Here is an 18092-nt window from a genome sequence, read left to right on the forward strand (position 1 = left end):
ATCACGCCACCAAGACATAAGGAAGAGAAGAATTTGACCACCTAAGTCTTGGTTCCTGGTAAAAAGAACTTTTAAGAAAGCTTCTCAAAGCCTTGATTTAGCAACTTGAGGCACGCCGCCAGAACGCCACCACTTCCACGAGCGGGTCACTTTCCATTACTCCACTCCTTCCGCCTTATCCGCTGCAGCTCCGCAGACTGCAATTGCACTTATGAAGCACTTGCCATCTGAATGACAACAGCACATGCATGCTTGGCAAATGAATACAGGACTAATAAAGGACGTCTTCTATAATATTCCATAGACCCCCTTTTAAGATGGATTTTAGTGTTTCTATGAGATCTTTCTCATGCTAGACACAGAGAATCAACATGTTCCGTGCAGTAGATGTATTATCAAAGGAGCAGGCTTAATTTAATTTAGACTCAACTTCAAGCTTGCCTTTTAATATGGACATTGGTAGCAGAGCATGTCTTGTACCTTACTAGATTAACTTTATTTTACGAGGAGAGGTCTGATCAGAGGAAGAGGTCTATGTGGGATTTTGCATACTAAAAGCCTTACCTTGGTTACATTAAACAAAGACTTTACCGGCGGTGTGAGTAATCAAAAGGAAAGATATAGAAAATGCCTGGAATCTTAAGAAGGGCAGATGTATGACCGTAATGATTTTAGATTACGTTGTCAGTTTCCTTGTGCCCACTTTCTTTGTGCACTTTTGCTTGATGTCTTTTAGCGACCAATTTAAAAAAAAGTTTTTATATATGTTACATGTGTGATGGTGTGGGGTTGTGGAAAATTGCGGGCGGGCTGCAGGGAAAACTGCTGATGAAAAACAAATGCAGAATCATGAATTTTGACATGATTACCAGTTCAAGGAAAATAGTCATCTTTTCAATGTATTTATTTAGTATTTGTTTAGTAATTTGTATAGAGTTCCAAGTTCAAAGGCATCTAGGCACTTTTCTTAACAGGAAACAAGCAGAGCGAGTTGCAAAGGTTACATAGTCACATGAATGTTCCGTTTCGAATGGTTACAGAGTTGCAAGTAGTACAGTTCAAAACAAAGTGATTATGACAGGTCCAGATGTTCTAAACATTGGTGCTAAATAGTGCAGTACTTAGTGTCATGCGCTTACCTCCTTTCAGGCTGCCCGCGCGCACCCAGTCCCGCTCCAGCATGGTGTTGCGCTTGCGCTGCGGGCGCACCTCAGGGGGTCTTGGTTGGCGCCGCTGGCCGCTCCGGTCTTGGCAATTGCCATGGCGGTTACGGCGAGCACGGAGGCATGTCCCCATAGTAACTACCTCACGGAGACAACAGTCACCTGTACGGGGCGGGGCCTTCTCCCTTCTACGTCCTCTTCCGTGCCATGTGATATCACAGCCTCCAATCATCGCCTCTCAAGACGACCACGTGTTTTCTCTCACGCGTTGCCCACGTGATCAGTAACAGGAAGTACAAAAGGATGCCAAGCAGGCCACTCTACGCTTCTCAGTTGTTCTTCCTGCAACGTGTGGCGTTCATTTTTGCTTCTGGTTTGTTCTCTGGATTTTGGACTTTGGCTTTTGTTCCCTTGGATTTCTACCTGATTTTGCCCCTTGGATTTGGCTCCCTTACTCAGATTGATTAACTGAACTGCATTGACCTTGGATTGCTTCTTGGAAATTTGGTTTCTGGACATTTCCCCTGCTCTGACTCTAACTCTGAACTACCCCACTCTCCCTTCAGGATATCCTCCATTTCCCCTCTACCCTGTGGTGGTGTCCCATGGCTGTCTAGTGTCAGTAACCACCCTGTTACTTCTGTTTTGTCCTCATCTCGACATCTAGGACACTAGGAGGGAGCAACTGACACCTGTTGGTAGGTGTCTTTATGTTTTCTATTCTTTGGGGTTCTGTACTGTTATTGTTTGTTTAACTTTTCTCTGCCTATTTATCCTCACAGTCACCTGGGACCCGGAGCTTGCTGTTCCTACCACCTGTGGCCTCAATAACCAGTCAGCGAGTCTGTTTTCTCTCTGACTGGTGCTTGGGGACGGAGGTATTCTAATCTACCTGGATCTTAGTTCCTGACACTTAGTGATTATGATGAACAGAGTTGCAGGTTATTACAGTGGCGCAGGTGGCATAGACACAATGCACTACAAGACAGTGATAAGGTATATGCAATGATATAATGGAGCTTGGTGCATTGGGCGTATGTTGTGTGAGTATAGAAGTTATTTTGCTAGTTCCTGGGTAAAGAGTCAAGTTTTGAGGTGCTTGCGGGAAGCCCAATAGGAACTTTCGGCTCTCAGTGTGGTTGGTAGGTTGTTCAACTGTTTAGCGGCCACCACAGGGAAGCTATTGCCACCGGAATTCTGACGTTTGAATCTTGGTGTGGCGAGGCAATGCACGTACGCAGAGCGCGTGGGCCTCAATGTTTACGGGAAAGTCAATAAAACTGCTAAGAATTTTAAAAGTGACTTGTCTATATTCACTGATGGAGAAAAGGAATTAATGATGTTATTCAGCAAAAACCTTCCTACTTGAAGTTAAACGTCACAGAGAATCCGTTCAATATCGGGCGGCGGTTAGATACAAATATGTACCAAAGAAAATCTAATCACATATAGAAAGGTTGCACAGAGGATTAATCCAGCCACTGCAGGGATCTGTATGTAACCGAAGTTCACAAGTCAACTTCCAAGCCTAGCGTCCCAGCCTTTCATACGACCAAGGTTAATGAGCACTAACTTTACTAAGTAGTAATAATGCTGCTAGAAAAGCAATGAGACGCTTTGAAGGAGTAGTGTGCCCTAACGGTAGTCCAACGTAAGTAGTGGTGAAATGTGGCACTGGTCAGATGAAGTGAAATCACATGCAAAGTGAAACAAATGCGGCCGTGATCCTCCTTGTTGGGTGGCACAGCAGAGACATCTTCCAAGGGTGTTTCTCTCTTCACAGGCCGGATTGACCATGCTAAATTCTGCTAGTCTCTCGTGGGGTTGCAAATCCAAGGACTGCGAAAATAGATGTTTCCCAGAGTCTCCCTCGACGATTGATGCCGACATAATTGAATCTACAGTGTGTGTGTGTTGAATGGCAAGGGGATATTAAATAGTAATGCTTCGTCATCCAAATGGTTGCGGCATGAAAGCTGCAGCCTAAATGGATCCATTATTATTTGCGCACAATTCACGAAACCACAGCAGATGTGTAGTATTGCAGTTACCTTTTGTAGCTTGATCGTAAACTTTTTTTTTTAAACTTCTTTTTATTATTCAGCGTGGCAGCAAAACACAAGCGAACAGCGTCAGGCATTACAATATGAATAGAGTATACATAATTTAGGTGCGCAGAGGTTACTACACATAATAAAACAATCAATGGGCACAATCACAGCCTGGAGAGGGCAACAGAAGACTGTGATAGGGGTGAAGACTCGAGCTGGTGGGGGGAAGTAGGCGGGGGGGAGGTATCCGGTGTCGCGATTAGATCGGACATGTAAGAGCGGAACCTGAGCCAGACATTCCTAGGCCTGGAGTGGGCGGGTTGCATATGGGACCAAGCTTCCTCAGAGTCCGAGGCCCACGTGACCGCTCTCAGCCATTGGGCATGTGTGGGAGGTGAGGGGCGAAGCCAGCAGAGCAGGATGGAGCGCACCGCGAGTAGCAGGCAGAGGCCAGCTAATTTTTTGGAATCACGGGAGAGGCCTGGGAGGTCATGAAAGAGGCATACCACCGGGGAAGGAACAATGGGATGGTCTAGCACAGCAGACACTGTCGAGCAGACTGCCTCCCAAAACTGTGAGAGGCGGGGGCAGGACCAAATCATGTGAATGTAGTCGGCATCGTCCCGGCCGCATCTAGGGCAGCTGGAAGGGTGATCCCTGGACATGCGATGTAGTCTGATCGGGATGTAGTGAAACCTATGTAGTACTTTGAACTGAATGAGTTTAAGTCGGGAGTTGAAGGACACTCTATGTGTGCGCTCGCATAGATGTGCCCAGCGCTCATCCGACATTTCAACACCAAGGTCTACCCCCCACGCACGCTTCAGTTTGGCAATGTCTGGGACAGATCTGGATTGTAACATAGTGTATAGCCTGGAAATTTTACCCCTCGTGGGCCCAGGGGAAGTGAGCTCCTCAATAGCAGGGTCGTCCGGTGGCAACGCGGGGAACTTTTGGTAGTTAGTAGAGTGGATTTCGAGCAATTCACTTTAAGGCCAGAGATTCGACCAAACTGAATGATGTCCTCCAGTGTTGGGGGTAAGTTGATGGAGGGAGAACGCACAAACAACAATGCGTCATCCGCATATAGGGACACTGTGTCCGACTGGCCCGCAGTGCGGAGGCCTCTATGAGCGTGGAATTGGCGGAGAATATCAGCGAAGGGCTCTATTGCTATAGCGAAGATCAAGGGAGAGAAGGGGCACCCCTGTCTCGTCCCCCTGGCGATCTCGGAGAGGGGGGAGCAACGGTCGTCGGTGCGGACCCTGGCCACAGGGGTAGAGTAAAGCAATTTGACCCAGGAGAGAAAGGAGGGGCCGAATTTGCAACTCTCGAGAACCCGCCATAGTTACCTCCATGAAACCGAGTCAAACGCCTTTTGCATGTCGAGGGTGACACCCACTGCGTGCGTCTCAGGACTGATTCTGTTAATTATGTTAAATAGGCGCCTCAGGCTCAGGGAGGTAGAGCGACCCGGGATGAAACCCGCCTGATCTGGATGGATAATAGACGGCAGGAAGGGAGCTAACCGGAGCGCCAGAGCCTTGGCGTATACTTTGACATCACAATTTATAAGTGAGAGTGGGCGATATGAACCACATTGCGAGGGGGATTTACCAGATTTAAGTAGTACTGTGATTGTGGCCTCACGGAGTGAAGGGGGGAATACACCGGACTCCACAGACTCTTCCCAAAGAGCCAGCTGGTGAGGGAGCAGCTGTGACTTAAAATGTTTGTAAAATTCGACCGGGATACCGTCCGAGCCAGGGGCTCACCCCGAGGATAAGGAGTCAATAGCGTCTGACAGCTCCTCCAGTGTGAGAGGGGAGTCAAGGGAAGCCGCGGCCTCCGGGGACAGGGCTGAGAGAGGAAGGGCCTCATCTGAGTTAGAGTATAGGGTTTCGTAGAATGTGAAAAATTCCCTGTTAATGTCTTGCGAAGCGGTAGCCATGGAGCCGTCAGGTCTCTATTCCGAGTATGTGTGAGGACCCCGTCTCGTGACGGATCAGTCGTGCCAGAAACCGACCGGGGCGTTTCCCTTCCCCGTACCTGCTCACCATGCCAGGACTATCCAAAAACCTTTGTTCACGACCCGCGAGGGATCGGAATGTGTCCAATTCCATCCCTATGTCAGCCAGGTTGCCCGGGGTGGAGTGAAGTGAGCATGTAGCTTCCAGGGAGGAGAGTCTGGATTCACTAGCGGCAAGATCTCTCCGGATTGACTTAAGGACCCCATTCTCTTTGGACAACGCAATCCCTCTAACATAAACCTTAAATGACTCCCATAAAGGGGCCTGAGACGTTACCGAGCCCGTATTAGTCTCGAAGAATTCTTCAATCGACCGCTCGAGCTCGGAGCAGAACTCTGGTGTAACGCTCACCTGACTCCCACGGAGGCGCTGGTCTAGTCTGGGTTGCTGTGGCCTCTTCAAGCGTGATGCGCAGAACTCGGAACACCGACTGAACAGGACCCTCAAATCTTGCTTGTCTGGCCCATAGGAATATCCTTCTGCAGATGAGAAAGGGGATTAACAGTCTGCAGAATAGTGTGCTTGCTCCCCCCTTCGTTCTTCTCTAACTTCCTCCGAAATCCCCGGTTGAAGCTCACCTTATGGTTTGAAAGGATGAACTCTCCATCCTTCTTCTGGTGCAGGGGCGCGTGTTTGTCCAGTTACTTCACTGGTTTTCAGAATGGCGCTGGCAAAATCCACTTGACTTTTCCGAGCGGAACGCCGTAAGTATGAAGATTACAAAAGTTCAAGTGTTGAGCCTCCTTTTCTGTTGCCTTCCTAACCTGTGATCTGTCCTTTATTTCAGGTGCAGAATGAAGGCGATGCGTTGAGGGATTGAATTGCCGATGGTAAACTCAGGTGAGTTAGCGATGGGGGCGATCCCTCTTAATGTCTTTATATTCCTCCAGTAATGTCTTTTGTCCTTTCCGCATAGGGGCCGGGGTGCGGTACCTGCCAACGAAGCGGCGCCGACCCGAAATGAGGAATGGTCCACCAACAGAAGACCGGTAAGTGTTATGGCGGAAAATTAGGCTTTCCTCATATGTTCCTTCTGCTCACCTTTTGTCTCTTCTTCTCTCCCCTAGGCGCAGAGATGTGGCGACCGGTGCAGACAGTCGCGGTGGAGCCAGAAGAACTCCCGAGGACAGGTGAGTGAAGCGAGGCGCTGCAGCGAGCAACGCGGTGCTTTTAAACGAAAGTCTTTTCTCAGGAACACTGGCGTGAAGGTTCCGGATGCAGGTAAGAAGCTTGATAAAATTCTTGGTTTTCACCTTTCTCTTCTCTTCTTTCCTTACAGGTGTTCCAGGATCGAGGTGGGCGTGGCTGGAGACCAGATGCAGGAGCAGACACGGTGAGCGTTCAGCTGCTTGGATGCAGAACAACGCGAAGCGTGAGCTACTGTCTGGGCGTGGCTTAAATAGCCACCAAAGTAGTTCCAGGTAAGTATCCTTCCCTGGCCACGCCCGAGTGGAAAAATAGTCCCAATCAAAAAATAGTCCCTTTCAGGTCTCAGGGAGGCCTGAATTTTGCAGCATGGTCTGCATCAGGTAAGTGCACAAAACACCTTCCTTTATGAGCCTGACACCTATGGCGCCAGGACTGATGTCCAACATGAGCCTGGCACCAACGGCGCCAGGACAGAGTCCAAAGAGCCCCTATAAGGGGCCGCTGGGCTTTTACCCGGGGGCATGATGCCTGTTCCCGGGGGTGCTGGGCCTGGCCTGGTGCTCCGGGGGTAGGCATCATGACATCCGGGTCCAGTAAGGAGAGGGGTTTCAACCTCCAGTTGCGTGTCCGGCCGGGATCAGGACCCCAACCGATGGTCACAGTAACTGGAGAGTGGTCAGACAGGGTTCTGGGAAGGATCATTAACTGTATAACGCTCTTAACCAATTCGTTGGAGATCACCCATCTGTCAATACGGGAATAGGAATCGTGGACTGAGGAGTAAAAAGAGTACACACGGGAGTCCGGGTAGAAGAACCTCCATGCGTCTACCATGGCGAGACGGGGCAGGCATGATAGTGCAGCGTAGGCTGCCCTGGAAAGTTGACGGGGCCTGGATCCAGATCTGTCGAGGGCTACATCGAAAATCGTGTTGAAGTCACCCCCCCAAAGGATGGGGACAAGGGGGAAGCCATCAAGCAGGGACGTGACCTGTACATAAAAATCAGGGTCATCTAAGTTAGGGCCATAAATGTTCAGCAGGACCAACTCCCTGTGTTGGAGCGCAGCATGAAGCAACACATATCTGCCTTGAGGGTCTATTCGTGAGGAAATAAGAGTAAACTTGAGGCTCTTGTGAATGGGTGTCATGACCCCGCGGCTTTGGGTAGAGAAATCGGTAAAGAATCTATGGGGACCCCAGGTTTTGGCAAAACGCATACACTGTTCCGCGCAAGCATGTGTCTCTTGTAAAAACAGAATCTTGGACCCATGACGCTCTGCCTGCAACTGGAGCTGCCTCATCTTTTTATAATTGCCCAACCCACGTACGTTCTAGCTCATGAAGGTCAGGTCACTCTCGGTCACAGATGCAGTGGTGGTTGAAAAAGAAAAAATGTCAATACCAAGGGGGCCAATTTCACAGCCCTGCAGCACCAAGTCCCGAATACTAACTCGTGGTCCGCCTTCGCTGCCAACGCCAACTTTTTAACAACCTAACCCCCGACATGACCCACCCTCATCCACATCCCCCCCCCCCAAACAGAGGGATGACAATCCCAACCCCCCTCAACCAAAACCAAACCAGAGGCATCAGCGCCTGGGGGCCTGAAGGCCGGACTGGCCGCCGCAGTCCGGGCTGCGGCAGATCCAAATAAGACAAAAGGTGCCCACAGTAGACATTTGCAAATAACTTGAACAGGGTTCTGGCCCATGTTGACGTGGCACATATTTGTAAAATGAACAAAACAAGCAGATTCCGGAATAGAGGATCAAAGTGACCCTGATGCAGGAAGGCGGCCGTGCCTGGCCTCTCCTCGTCGGGATAGAAGGATAACTGCAAAACCGTGATCAGAGAAGAGGGGTCAGCCAGGGAAATGTTCGTCGATAAACCTGGAGGCCTCCTCCGGGATCGTGAAGAAAAAAACCTGGTTGGCGTGTTCTATGCAGAGTTTGGCAGGATAGAGCATAGCGTATTTGACTGAGTGATCTCGCAGCCTACGTTTCACAGCTTGGAAAGTCTTGCGTTCACGTTGGACGGCCGTTGAGAAGTCCGGATAAAGATGAATCCTTGCGCCGTCCAGTAGTAGCTCACCTTTAAGTCTGGCGGCCCTGAGGAGGGCATCTCGGTCACGAAAGTTCAGCACCTGGGCTATGATGGGCCGAGGTGGAGCACCGGGCCTGGGTTTAGCCGTCAGGGCTCCGTGTGCCCGCTCAATGGCGAAGTGCGGGGAGAGCTTGGGAGAATCCAGGAGTGAGACCAATGTATGTTCAAGTCCTCCATTGGTTCATGAACTTCATTCTCGGGAACCCCGATAATGCGGAGGTTGTTACGCCTCGATCGGGATTCCAAGTCCTCGTTCTTCTTCTCTACCTCGAGGACTTGGTTGGAGAGAGCAGTGACCTCGGAGCGCAGGGCACCCAGTGCATCCTCTGCGGAACCGACCCGTGTCTCGACCTCTGACACTGGGCTATCGGTCCGTTCGATGTGGGCCTTAATAGAGGATATAGTACCGTTCATGTCATCCAGTTTTGAGTGGAGTGCAGTGAAGCCCTCACAGATGAAGTCCATCATATTTTGGGATTCCGGTGCTGTGGCGGGTGGTGATGGAACAGGGGCCTGCTCAGTGGTCTCCTCTGACGATCTCGACGCAGCATTCGCAAACATGTTGATGGAGCTCTGTTTGTTTCCTCACCCCTCCCTTGGTCATCCTGGCAATGTTGGAGGTCGAGTGGGGGTTAGGGGGGGAACCCCAGCAGCCCTGGGAGAGAGGCAGGGGGGAGCTCGGACCCTGTACCACGTGAGGGAGAATGCGGAGTATGGTATGAGACAGGGAGTAATGCAGAGGGAGCCGTGGCTGTGAATCCGTGTAGATGCGGTATTGCGGTTACCAGTGCAGGCTGCGGGGTCTCAGCCAGCCCAGGGAGACGTGGGGAACAACGCAAGGAGACCTCGGGGGTAGGAGACCCCAGGGATGGGGGCGATGATGCCCAGCGGACACTGAGAGCAGGAATCCAAATATGAGTGGCCAAGTGTGATGAATGGAGAGGAGCGCCTCCAGCGCAATGCTCCGCAGGGTAGACAGGCCGCAGCCTCGAGCACAGCGATGAAGGATAGGGCAGGCAGCCGATAAACAAAAGGTCCTGTGTGGAGTAGTGGCACTGAGATCACCGTGGCCCCCTCAGATCGTAGGAGTCCCCCAAGAATGAAGGCACACGTGGCCCGCGAGGTCCAAGGCTCCCCCGATGGGGCGAGGGGGTGAAGGAGAGTCCGCGAGGCGGGGGGGGTGCCCAAACAAATGCAGGCCAGGGAAAGCGCCAGGCCTGGGGCGACACCAACCGTTAATGGGCCCAGAGGCCGGGGGCCGCCGGCGGACAATCCGCGAGGTACTGCAGGGAGGGGGTGAGGTAGTGCTGGCGCCCAGGGACGTCCGCGGGGCCTCCCCGCCCCACGTACCTGGTGGCTGCAAGGATCCAGCAGCACCGCGTGTGTCCCCCGAGCGATGGGGTCTCGCTGTCGGCGGGGGGGGGGGAAGAGCTCCCGCCGAGTCGGCACCACGCAAAGCCCGCAATCGAAGGGAGGGGCCCGGGCAGCCCCGATGCAGGGCAGAGGTCCCTCCAAATGCACCCAGCACCAGCGGTCGCGGCCGCCCAAGCCGGCGGTGCTCGGCCTCAGGATTCGCCCGGACCGCCTCCAGATCACACCACCAGCCAGGACAGAGGCGGACCGCCACCCGCCGGCGCACATCCACCGGGGCAAGAACACGCCGCAGGCCTCCAGGCGAGTCTGTCCGCCACTCCGCTGGGGCCGGGCTTGGCGCGCGGGAGCGCTGCAGGCAAGCAGGGGGATGGTCACGGCGGCGCCCGAAGACAGCGCTCCACAGCTCCGTTTTTCGTCGGGATTTGGTCTGCAGGGTCCCTGGGGTAGCGGCTCCAAAAGCGTGTAAGCCGGGATCGGCTGCCAGGTGGTGAAGGTACCGAATTAGGATCTTGCGATCTGCCGGCCACGGAGCTCGAGCTTCAGGCGGCCATCTTGTTCGGCGCTCAACAGCGCCCCCCCTTGATCATAAACTTTAAACTATTTATCAAGAAAAGGGGAGTGGGCCCCTTTACTAAACAGAGACAGCCACAAAATGGGAAGAGGATGAGCTATCCTGCACTCCTTTTAGGGATTCAGCGCTTTAAAGATGGGGGTATGAACATTGAAACGACATATAATGCATTAAGGTTTCGTTTATATGTTTTCCCAAACAGAAACATCTAGGTACAGGAGTGTGTGGAAGGATCGTGCCCTGAAGCCCAGAAGGCCCTGGGGAAGATCCATCAGTGTGTTTGTGCTAATTATTTGGATATGCACGCATGTCTACCAGTGTTCTATGGAGATGAACATCTCAGCTGGTCTTCCTGAAATTATTTCATGCACCGCTTTGCTAGCACACACCACAGTTCACTAATGGGCTCCAATGCCCGTCAGTATGTAAACTTTAAATGGCAACAGTAGTAAGGATTTTAGGTTCCGTGCCCCTAATGGAACCTGAAGAAAGGAACTTAGTTGGGAGTGCTAAGGATTTGTACCTTAAAGGAGGCGTGGATGGCCTCTCCCCTCCAGCTAAGATTTGCATAACTGAACCCCCTGCTGTATTGCACACCAAAGCAGAAAGGGATGCCAGCTCCCCACAAAGTGGAGATAGAAAATGAAGGACTGAATCAGTGCCCCCTGTGAGGAGTCACAAATAAAACTCGGACACAAGTTAACAATGATTTTAGTTTAGACTTTTATTAAAAAATAAAAGATGTTGGGAAAATGCCTCTCTGACCCTGCTTCTAAGGAATTTCAATACCTAAACCAAAACTAAGGATCTGTCTGTGTCAGAATGTCCAAAGGAAAACTGTCCCATGTCCAAAGTTCTACTTTGAACCTCACACTAAAACAAAACTCTAAGGTGAAACGGGAGATGTCTTTGACCTTGGGAGGTCACACAAGAAGAATAAATGGCACCAACACTAAGGTTCTTCAAGGACAAAGGTCCTTGCTCCAGAGGGTGGTGCCCTTCTCCTGGATTCCTCTCTGTTCTCTTAAGTTTCACAAACAGTTCCTTGTACCTTTCTTGGCCCACAGCAGTATTGGCCTCCAAACTTGTCTGACTTCTCAATTATGTCTCCTTTGAACTCCTGGTTCACACAATCCCTTTTCCTAGTCCTGATGTTCCTTTCAGGACCTCTTTGTTTTAACCAACACAGTTCTTTCCTCAGTCCTGATGTTTCTTCCCAGGACTTCTTTATTACACATAGGTTCAGTTGCCTGGTACTTTCTTTTAACGGACTTGTGATTGCCTGGTACACTATCCTGCCAGGGCTTCCTGTACTCACACACATGTGATTGCCATGTATACTTCTTCTATTTACACAGGCTCACTGCCCTTCCCCAAAAGTTCGCACACACTGTTTTAAAATCTGTCCTCCGGATATATTTTCCGGTTCTGGTTTCTCCTATGTCCGCACAATTTATATTCATCTGCTTGTAAGGGTTTTGTTCGCAACTTAATTCCCCTTTTAATATTAAGTCCATTATGTTTTCTCTCTCGTTCTTTCTCTATTGCTTGCTTGCTGTTCATACGCCCTGGGGGCAGTGGGTGCCTTGGGGTCCCCATTGCCCCAGGGTGGACTCACCGGCTCTTGCTGGTGTTCCAGTAATCTCCTGTGTCGACCAGAGAAGAGTGTCCGTCTGCTTCCTTCCCACGACCGCTTACTCTTGGTGTCTTCGGCTCTTGCGGCTTCCACTTCACACGTCTGCTTTGTTCCAGGCTCTGGTAAGTAAAGAGCTGCTTCTCTGTCACCTGCGAATGCCCAGGAGTCTCTCGTTGGCTCCTGGCATTCCTGCAGCATGTCTTTATCGTGCAGCAGCCATTTTCTTCTTAGCTGGTGAGCCGCCTGGCTCCACCACACCAGTAATAGTTTTTCCGTTTCTTCAACCTCACGGAGAGACACAGCTCTCTTCCACCAGCAGCAGACATCGATTCCCTGCTTCACCTGCCTTTTAAACTTCCCGGGCACAGGTGTGTACGAGCAACCACTAGAATGGTCACTGCGCTTGTGGCCTTACTCGATTCCTCTTCCTCGTCTCAGCATTTTGGTCATTCTGGGAAAGGAAGTCCAGTTTTGGGATTTGATCCGGAAAACTTGAATAAACAATTTCAATAGTTTTAAATGGTGAATGAATCTTGGTTGAATTGGTAAGTGGATCTGGAGAGGGTGATCGCCCTATTCTTCATGTTAGAAGGAGTGGGTTTATAACAAAAGGCCATGAGGGTATTAGATATGGGAGGGTTTTTTTCAAGAGAAAATGGGGATACCATGTCTCACCCGATGAAGTCATGATATAGCCCTGAGATTGTCTTCCCCCTCCCATGTGATCCTCCTTCACGTAGCCGCCCCCAGATTCCTGATTAGGTAGCAGCTCCCATCCCCTGGCCACATGGGAGGAGGTCACTACCGGGAAATCAGTGATGACTCCATCGGATTCATCACACACCTTACTTAATCGCAACCCCTAAACCACTGGGGATTAGTGGCAAGCCTTAGTAATCTTCATTGACTTGAATGTACAACGACATTCAGAATAACACTACATATTATAAAGGGACCAACCAGGCCCATTCTCCTGCGACACCAGTGGAATAACTTTTAGGTAAATTATGTACAATGTGGAGATAGAGAGGACGGCATGAAAGATTTGAATTTGAGCGAGTCCCATGATCCTGTACGAGTGAAAGATCCAAAAACAATATTGCAATAGAAAAACAAAAAGTATGAAAACGCACTGAAGTACAGTAGGCCTATGCTGCACATGACTTGTGATGCAAGAATATAAGCCCATAGATTTTAAAAGACAAGCCAGAATTATTTTTTTTTTTTTCCATTCCAATCCAAGAGTTGCTGTGGCTCATGATTTCAACAGAAACATTTGTAGGATGGGTAAGTAGGTGGGTGGCGTTTAAATTTCAAATTCTGTGACAAATTACTCAGGAAGAGTCTAGGACGCTCAAGATTCTCCCAATGGCTGTTTTGTTGTTGCTTGTGATTATTATTTATGAATGCGTTACCGATCGTATGTCAGGCGTGGACAAATATTTGGGTTTTCCTGTTTAGTAGATGGGTGCAGTACGGTATGTGATTCTGCACTTCCTGCAATTGATGGTTTCAGAGGACCGGAGACATGGCTGTTAACTTAGGCAACAGAAGGACTTTATTGCTGATATCTTTTGAGATTTGTGGCGTCTGTGCATTACATTTCTTAGGATGCAGCGGTACAGCATACCGCTGTAATCAGTTTGGGCTCTTATGATTGCTAAGGCTGTGTGGTCTTGCTGTCCTTCACTAGAACAAACCTTTGCTGGTATTTTTGGAAAAAATAATGTAGGTGCTACTTTGCGTCACATGCTTGATTAAGGATTTTACTGACGACATTTCTTGATGTATTGCTTGCTATCAATTTGGCTAATGGGGCGAGGTCTGCAACCTGTAGCTCTCCAGATGTTTTGGATGATGACTTTCATGATCGCCCGCCATTGACTATTCTGGCAACGGCTGGTGGGGGTTGCAGTCCAAAATATCTGGAGAGCCAAAGGCTGGAAGCCCCCCATGTATGAAATATTATATAAAAAGTGTTTTTATCTCACCTTGTTAATCCAATACATGACAGCATCCTCAATATCATATGGCAGATCTGAGTCTTGGAAGTAGGGTGAATACTGCTGAGCCGATGCCAGAAGCTTCTCAACGCTGATCATCTCCACCGTGTATGCCATCATCAGGGTGTCTATCATGGCCAAGTGAGCGCTCTGGGGAAACAAAGATTGAGAGGAAACATGAACCTTTGTTTTGCAGAATCGCTGAAATGGTAATCACTAACAGCACCAAACACATTCCTTGCAATTTCCCAACTCTGTATGAAACCTGGTGCGATCCGTCAGTTCTCAATTTCGCAAAGAGGCGGCATGCAGTCTATACACAGTTGTTCAAATTAGCAGAATAAAGCCAATGAAAGTTACTAGCTAAACCGGCATGCCTCTTTCAGAGCAGTTGGGTTAGACTATGTGTTCGTCAACAAAGGAAGAGAAAGAAACTAATCCACTCTTTAATAATGCATTTTCCCAAACCATCTAACAATGATTAGAATACTGGTGCTGTTTCTCCACCATGATACATTTAGCATGTACCCTCTTATTGTCACAGTTAAATATATATAAAATGTATATCATTGTCAATATAATTATCCCTTGTGCCATTCCTTTTGATGGGCATTTTCTTTTTACCCTTGGGTAGGATAGAGAGACTGTTTGGGCTGTGTTCTACTTTCAGAGCTGCAGGGATTCCCAGACCCTCAAGCGCACACGCATCAGAACAGTTTTATTTTTTATTGACAGATACTTTGTAGCCACCGTTGATCAATGCAAGAGCAGACACAGAGCAATGTCAAGCGTGCATAGTACTTATAGTAGCCTTTCTGCTTTGCGATGAAGGAGTGCAGGTTTTCTCTCTTATAAGCCTCAGATTCGGGCCTGGAAAATTGATTTCATAAGAAGCTTAGCAGTCTAGAATGAAAAATCTACTCCAGCAGCAACATTAATGCTTCCTTTGTGTCATGCTTTCCAACCCAGTTCCTCAGCGAACATAAAACTAATCTTCATCCTACTTAAGAAGCCTTAATACTTGTAACAAGGAAAACTTTCATTTAAGTTTTATTTCCACATTGGTCTCAAAGTTGCACATGGTTTTATATTTGTATTCTTCTCTGTGTAGTTATACTTCAACCAAAACAACAACAAAAAACAGGACTGCCGATACTAGAATGCAAAGAAAAAAACGGGACTCAATGAGCTAGCTACCTTACATCAATATGGCCGAGCTTGGGATAGGCACATTAGCTTCTGACGCCACGCACGTGCCTTCTTTCAATCTGTGCTCAGCATCCTCTTCCCAAGCGGGTGCAGCACTCAGCCTACTGTGGTGCTGAGCCACAGTGAACGTGTCTGTGCAGCGGGTTCCATTTGCATAATCTTTTGGATGTGGCTGATCAGTGAACGAGGTGAGCATAATGACATTTTTCTGATTTTTTCAAGCACATTATACTATTTGTGAGACAGGCATGGTATCAAGAGATGACGCAGACAGCAGAATTCAAGTCTCTAAGAGCTTAAGGTCTACCTTGCCCTATAACTAAGGTAGGGATTTCTCTTGCCTAAAGGAAAGTCTGTGTCTATTAGTCAAAATCAAAGTTCTCTGTCCAAAAAAAAAACTATGCTTGCCCTCACATCTAGAAATAAACAAACAAAGTGTGGGATTCATCTTTACTATAATAGTGTTCAAAAGTACAGTCTCAGCTGCTCTCAGCTTGGCTTCCACTTCAGGCTCAGTACAGTTCCAATGGCTGTTTGTTTCACCGATGTCCAACCAGGCATAGAGGTTCCCTTCCCCAAGTTTAATATGATACAGTTCACACAAAAAGATGATCTTTAGGTTTTCCCTTCCCCAAGATAAAGCTTCTAAGTCCTTTCGAATCACAGGGTTCCCTTCCCCAAGATTCCAAATGTGGTACTTATTCTAAAGTCATTTGTTCAATGTTCAACGTAGCAAAACAACTGGTTCACTTGAGCTGCCTCCTGGCTTGCCTTATCAAGTAGTTCACAGTTTTCAGTGGTTTACTTACAATAGATCTCATCAGGTGTTGGGCAGTATCCCAGCGCTCAGGTACTCGGTCCGGGGCTATTGGTGCCGGATCCCTAGTAGCGGTACTGCAGTAAGTTCCCATTCCCCGCGCTGTTACTGCCAGCGGTAATTGCACCGGTGGTAATAGTGCCGAAAATGGACAATAAACAAGTGGAAAGCAGGGTTTTTACCTCCAGAAAAAAGCTGAAGGTAAAACTCCAAACTTTTCATCCAATTTATAATAGACACAGCCCTTAAAAAAGGCAGTATTAGCATTACCGCCATATTTAAGGGCTACTGCCCAATTTGTGATGAGGTCCAAAGTCCTTTGCTGGTCATCCTTTCAGGTTCCCTGGTCTAGGCACAGTTATCAGACTGCACGGTCCAGACATTACAGGTCACGCACCCAGGAACCCTATGCTTCTGCTCGGCTCGCTTCAGGGTGACTGTGATCCTGGCTTAAAGCGCTTTATAAATTTCAAATAAAATAAAAAATAAAGAATCTTTATAATAGAGAGCTTGCTGGCCTAGGCACAGTTGTCAGACCGCTCAGTCCACCCATTACAGGTCACAAAACCATAAGTATCTCCTTGGATTTGTTTTAGCCCCTCATAAGCTCTTCTGCCTAGCGCTTTTGTTTTTCACACTTATATTTCCTTTTGGCCAGTGTAACCCTTTTCTTCATCAGTCTTTGCTTTGCCATAAGATTAGAAATCTTTCAAACGTTGTAATTCAAATACTTAAGTATTTGTTAACTTTGCCACTTGTAGTACTGTTCACAAAGCTGTTGCCTCACATTTGTAGTTGGAATACCTAAGCATTTGTTCAATTTGCCATTTGCTATCACTCGAATAATTAAGTATTTGTTCACTGGTTGATAAACAATTGGACATTAACAATTTGTCAATTTAACTTTCAAGTGTTCGTATGATACTCAATATCATTTGTTCGTAATTAAATAGGAGTTCTCACTTAGTTTGGTATTCAATATGTGGTTTCATTCAAAAAGCCATTTTCATTTAGTTTGGCATTCAATAGAATTCGCACTCACTTGTGCTTTCGGACCGCTGCTGATTTGCGTACCCTTCGGAGCGCTCCGGTTCCCCCAGTGTCCTCTGAAACGTACTTGTTCTTCGTGGCTCCATACGACGACTTCCACTGTTCCTGCTTGTCTTCTCCGGAGGGAGGAGCAGTCTACACTTCGCCAGGCACATATCCTCACATATGCCGGCTTCTCTGCTCTGCTCCGCCCATGATCTGCGACCCCTCTGATCCCGCCAGCTTACACAGCTCCAGCTGCATTCGGGCTTGGGATGCGGACAACTTTCTCGTTCCCCTGCTGTATGGCAGTGCCTGCTGCCTGCCTCCCAATGTGAAGGCTCCCGGTCCTGCAAAGTCCCTCTTGCAGATCTCCTGGGAACTGTTGCCGGCGTCTCGACTTTCTAGTCTTTTCCCAACACGGGGCTCTCCTTCTCCTTCTCTCCCTTCTCTACTCACATAGCTGTCTCTCTTTCCTTTATACACCTAAACCCTATTAAAGGGTCTCAGGTGTGGGCTGCTATCTGGAATTGCCTGGCTATAATGAGCCCAAATAATGTGACATGCCTGACCTTCAGTATTGCCTATACTTGCACCTCTCTTCTTCGCCTCAGTACTAGAGTGGTGTTGGTCATAGGAAGTGTGCATTGCTCCTAGCTGCCTCTTCCTCTTCTCAGTACTTGGAAGGCATTCACAAGGAGCGATAGGGCATGCGTGAACATAGCCCATGAAGGCTAAGGCCAGGGAGGGTCATTCTATATTAGGAAAAGGGGAATACCATGTCTCACCACTCGGCACTCTGTTCCCAATCCCCAAGGACCCTCCACCCAGGTAATCCTCCCTTGCATGTTCGCCCCCAGGGCTGGGTTCCAAGAGTGATGGCCTTTCCCTGGCCACATTTGCAGAGGATACACGGTGAATAGGAGGGAGAATACCTTCAGGTTTCTCACATATTA

At 48.7% G+C, this 18092-nt stretch overlaps 1 protein-coding gene across 4 annotated transcripts in view; it reads right to left on the minus strand.

Moving 5' to 3' along the window:
• The window catches only part of CAMSAP2 (calmodulin regulated spectrin associated protein family member 2), an 820267-nt gene that overhangs the window by 400386 nt on the left and 401789 nt on the right, over positions 1 to 18092 (minus strand). For all 4 annotated transcript variants that reach the window (XM_069641228.1, XM_069641227.1, XM_069641226.1 and 1 more), the window contains exon 3: positions 14070 to 14231. In XM_069641228.1, the coding sequence (XP_069497329.1) occupies positions 14070 to 14231 (162 nt within the window). The remainder of the gene's footprint in view (positions 1 to 14069; positions 14232 to 18092) is intronic.

Source organism: Ambystoma mexicanum, chromosome 1q (genome assembly GCF_040938575.1).
Source record: "Ambystoma mexicanum isolate Mex_15411 chromosome 1q, UKY_AmexF1_1, whole genome shotgun sequence".
NCBI lineage: Eukaryota > Metazoa > Chordata > Amphibia > Caudata > Ambystomatidae > Ambystoma > Ambystoma mexicanum.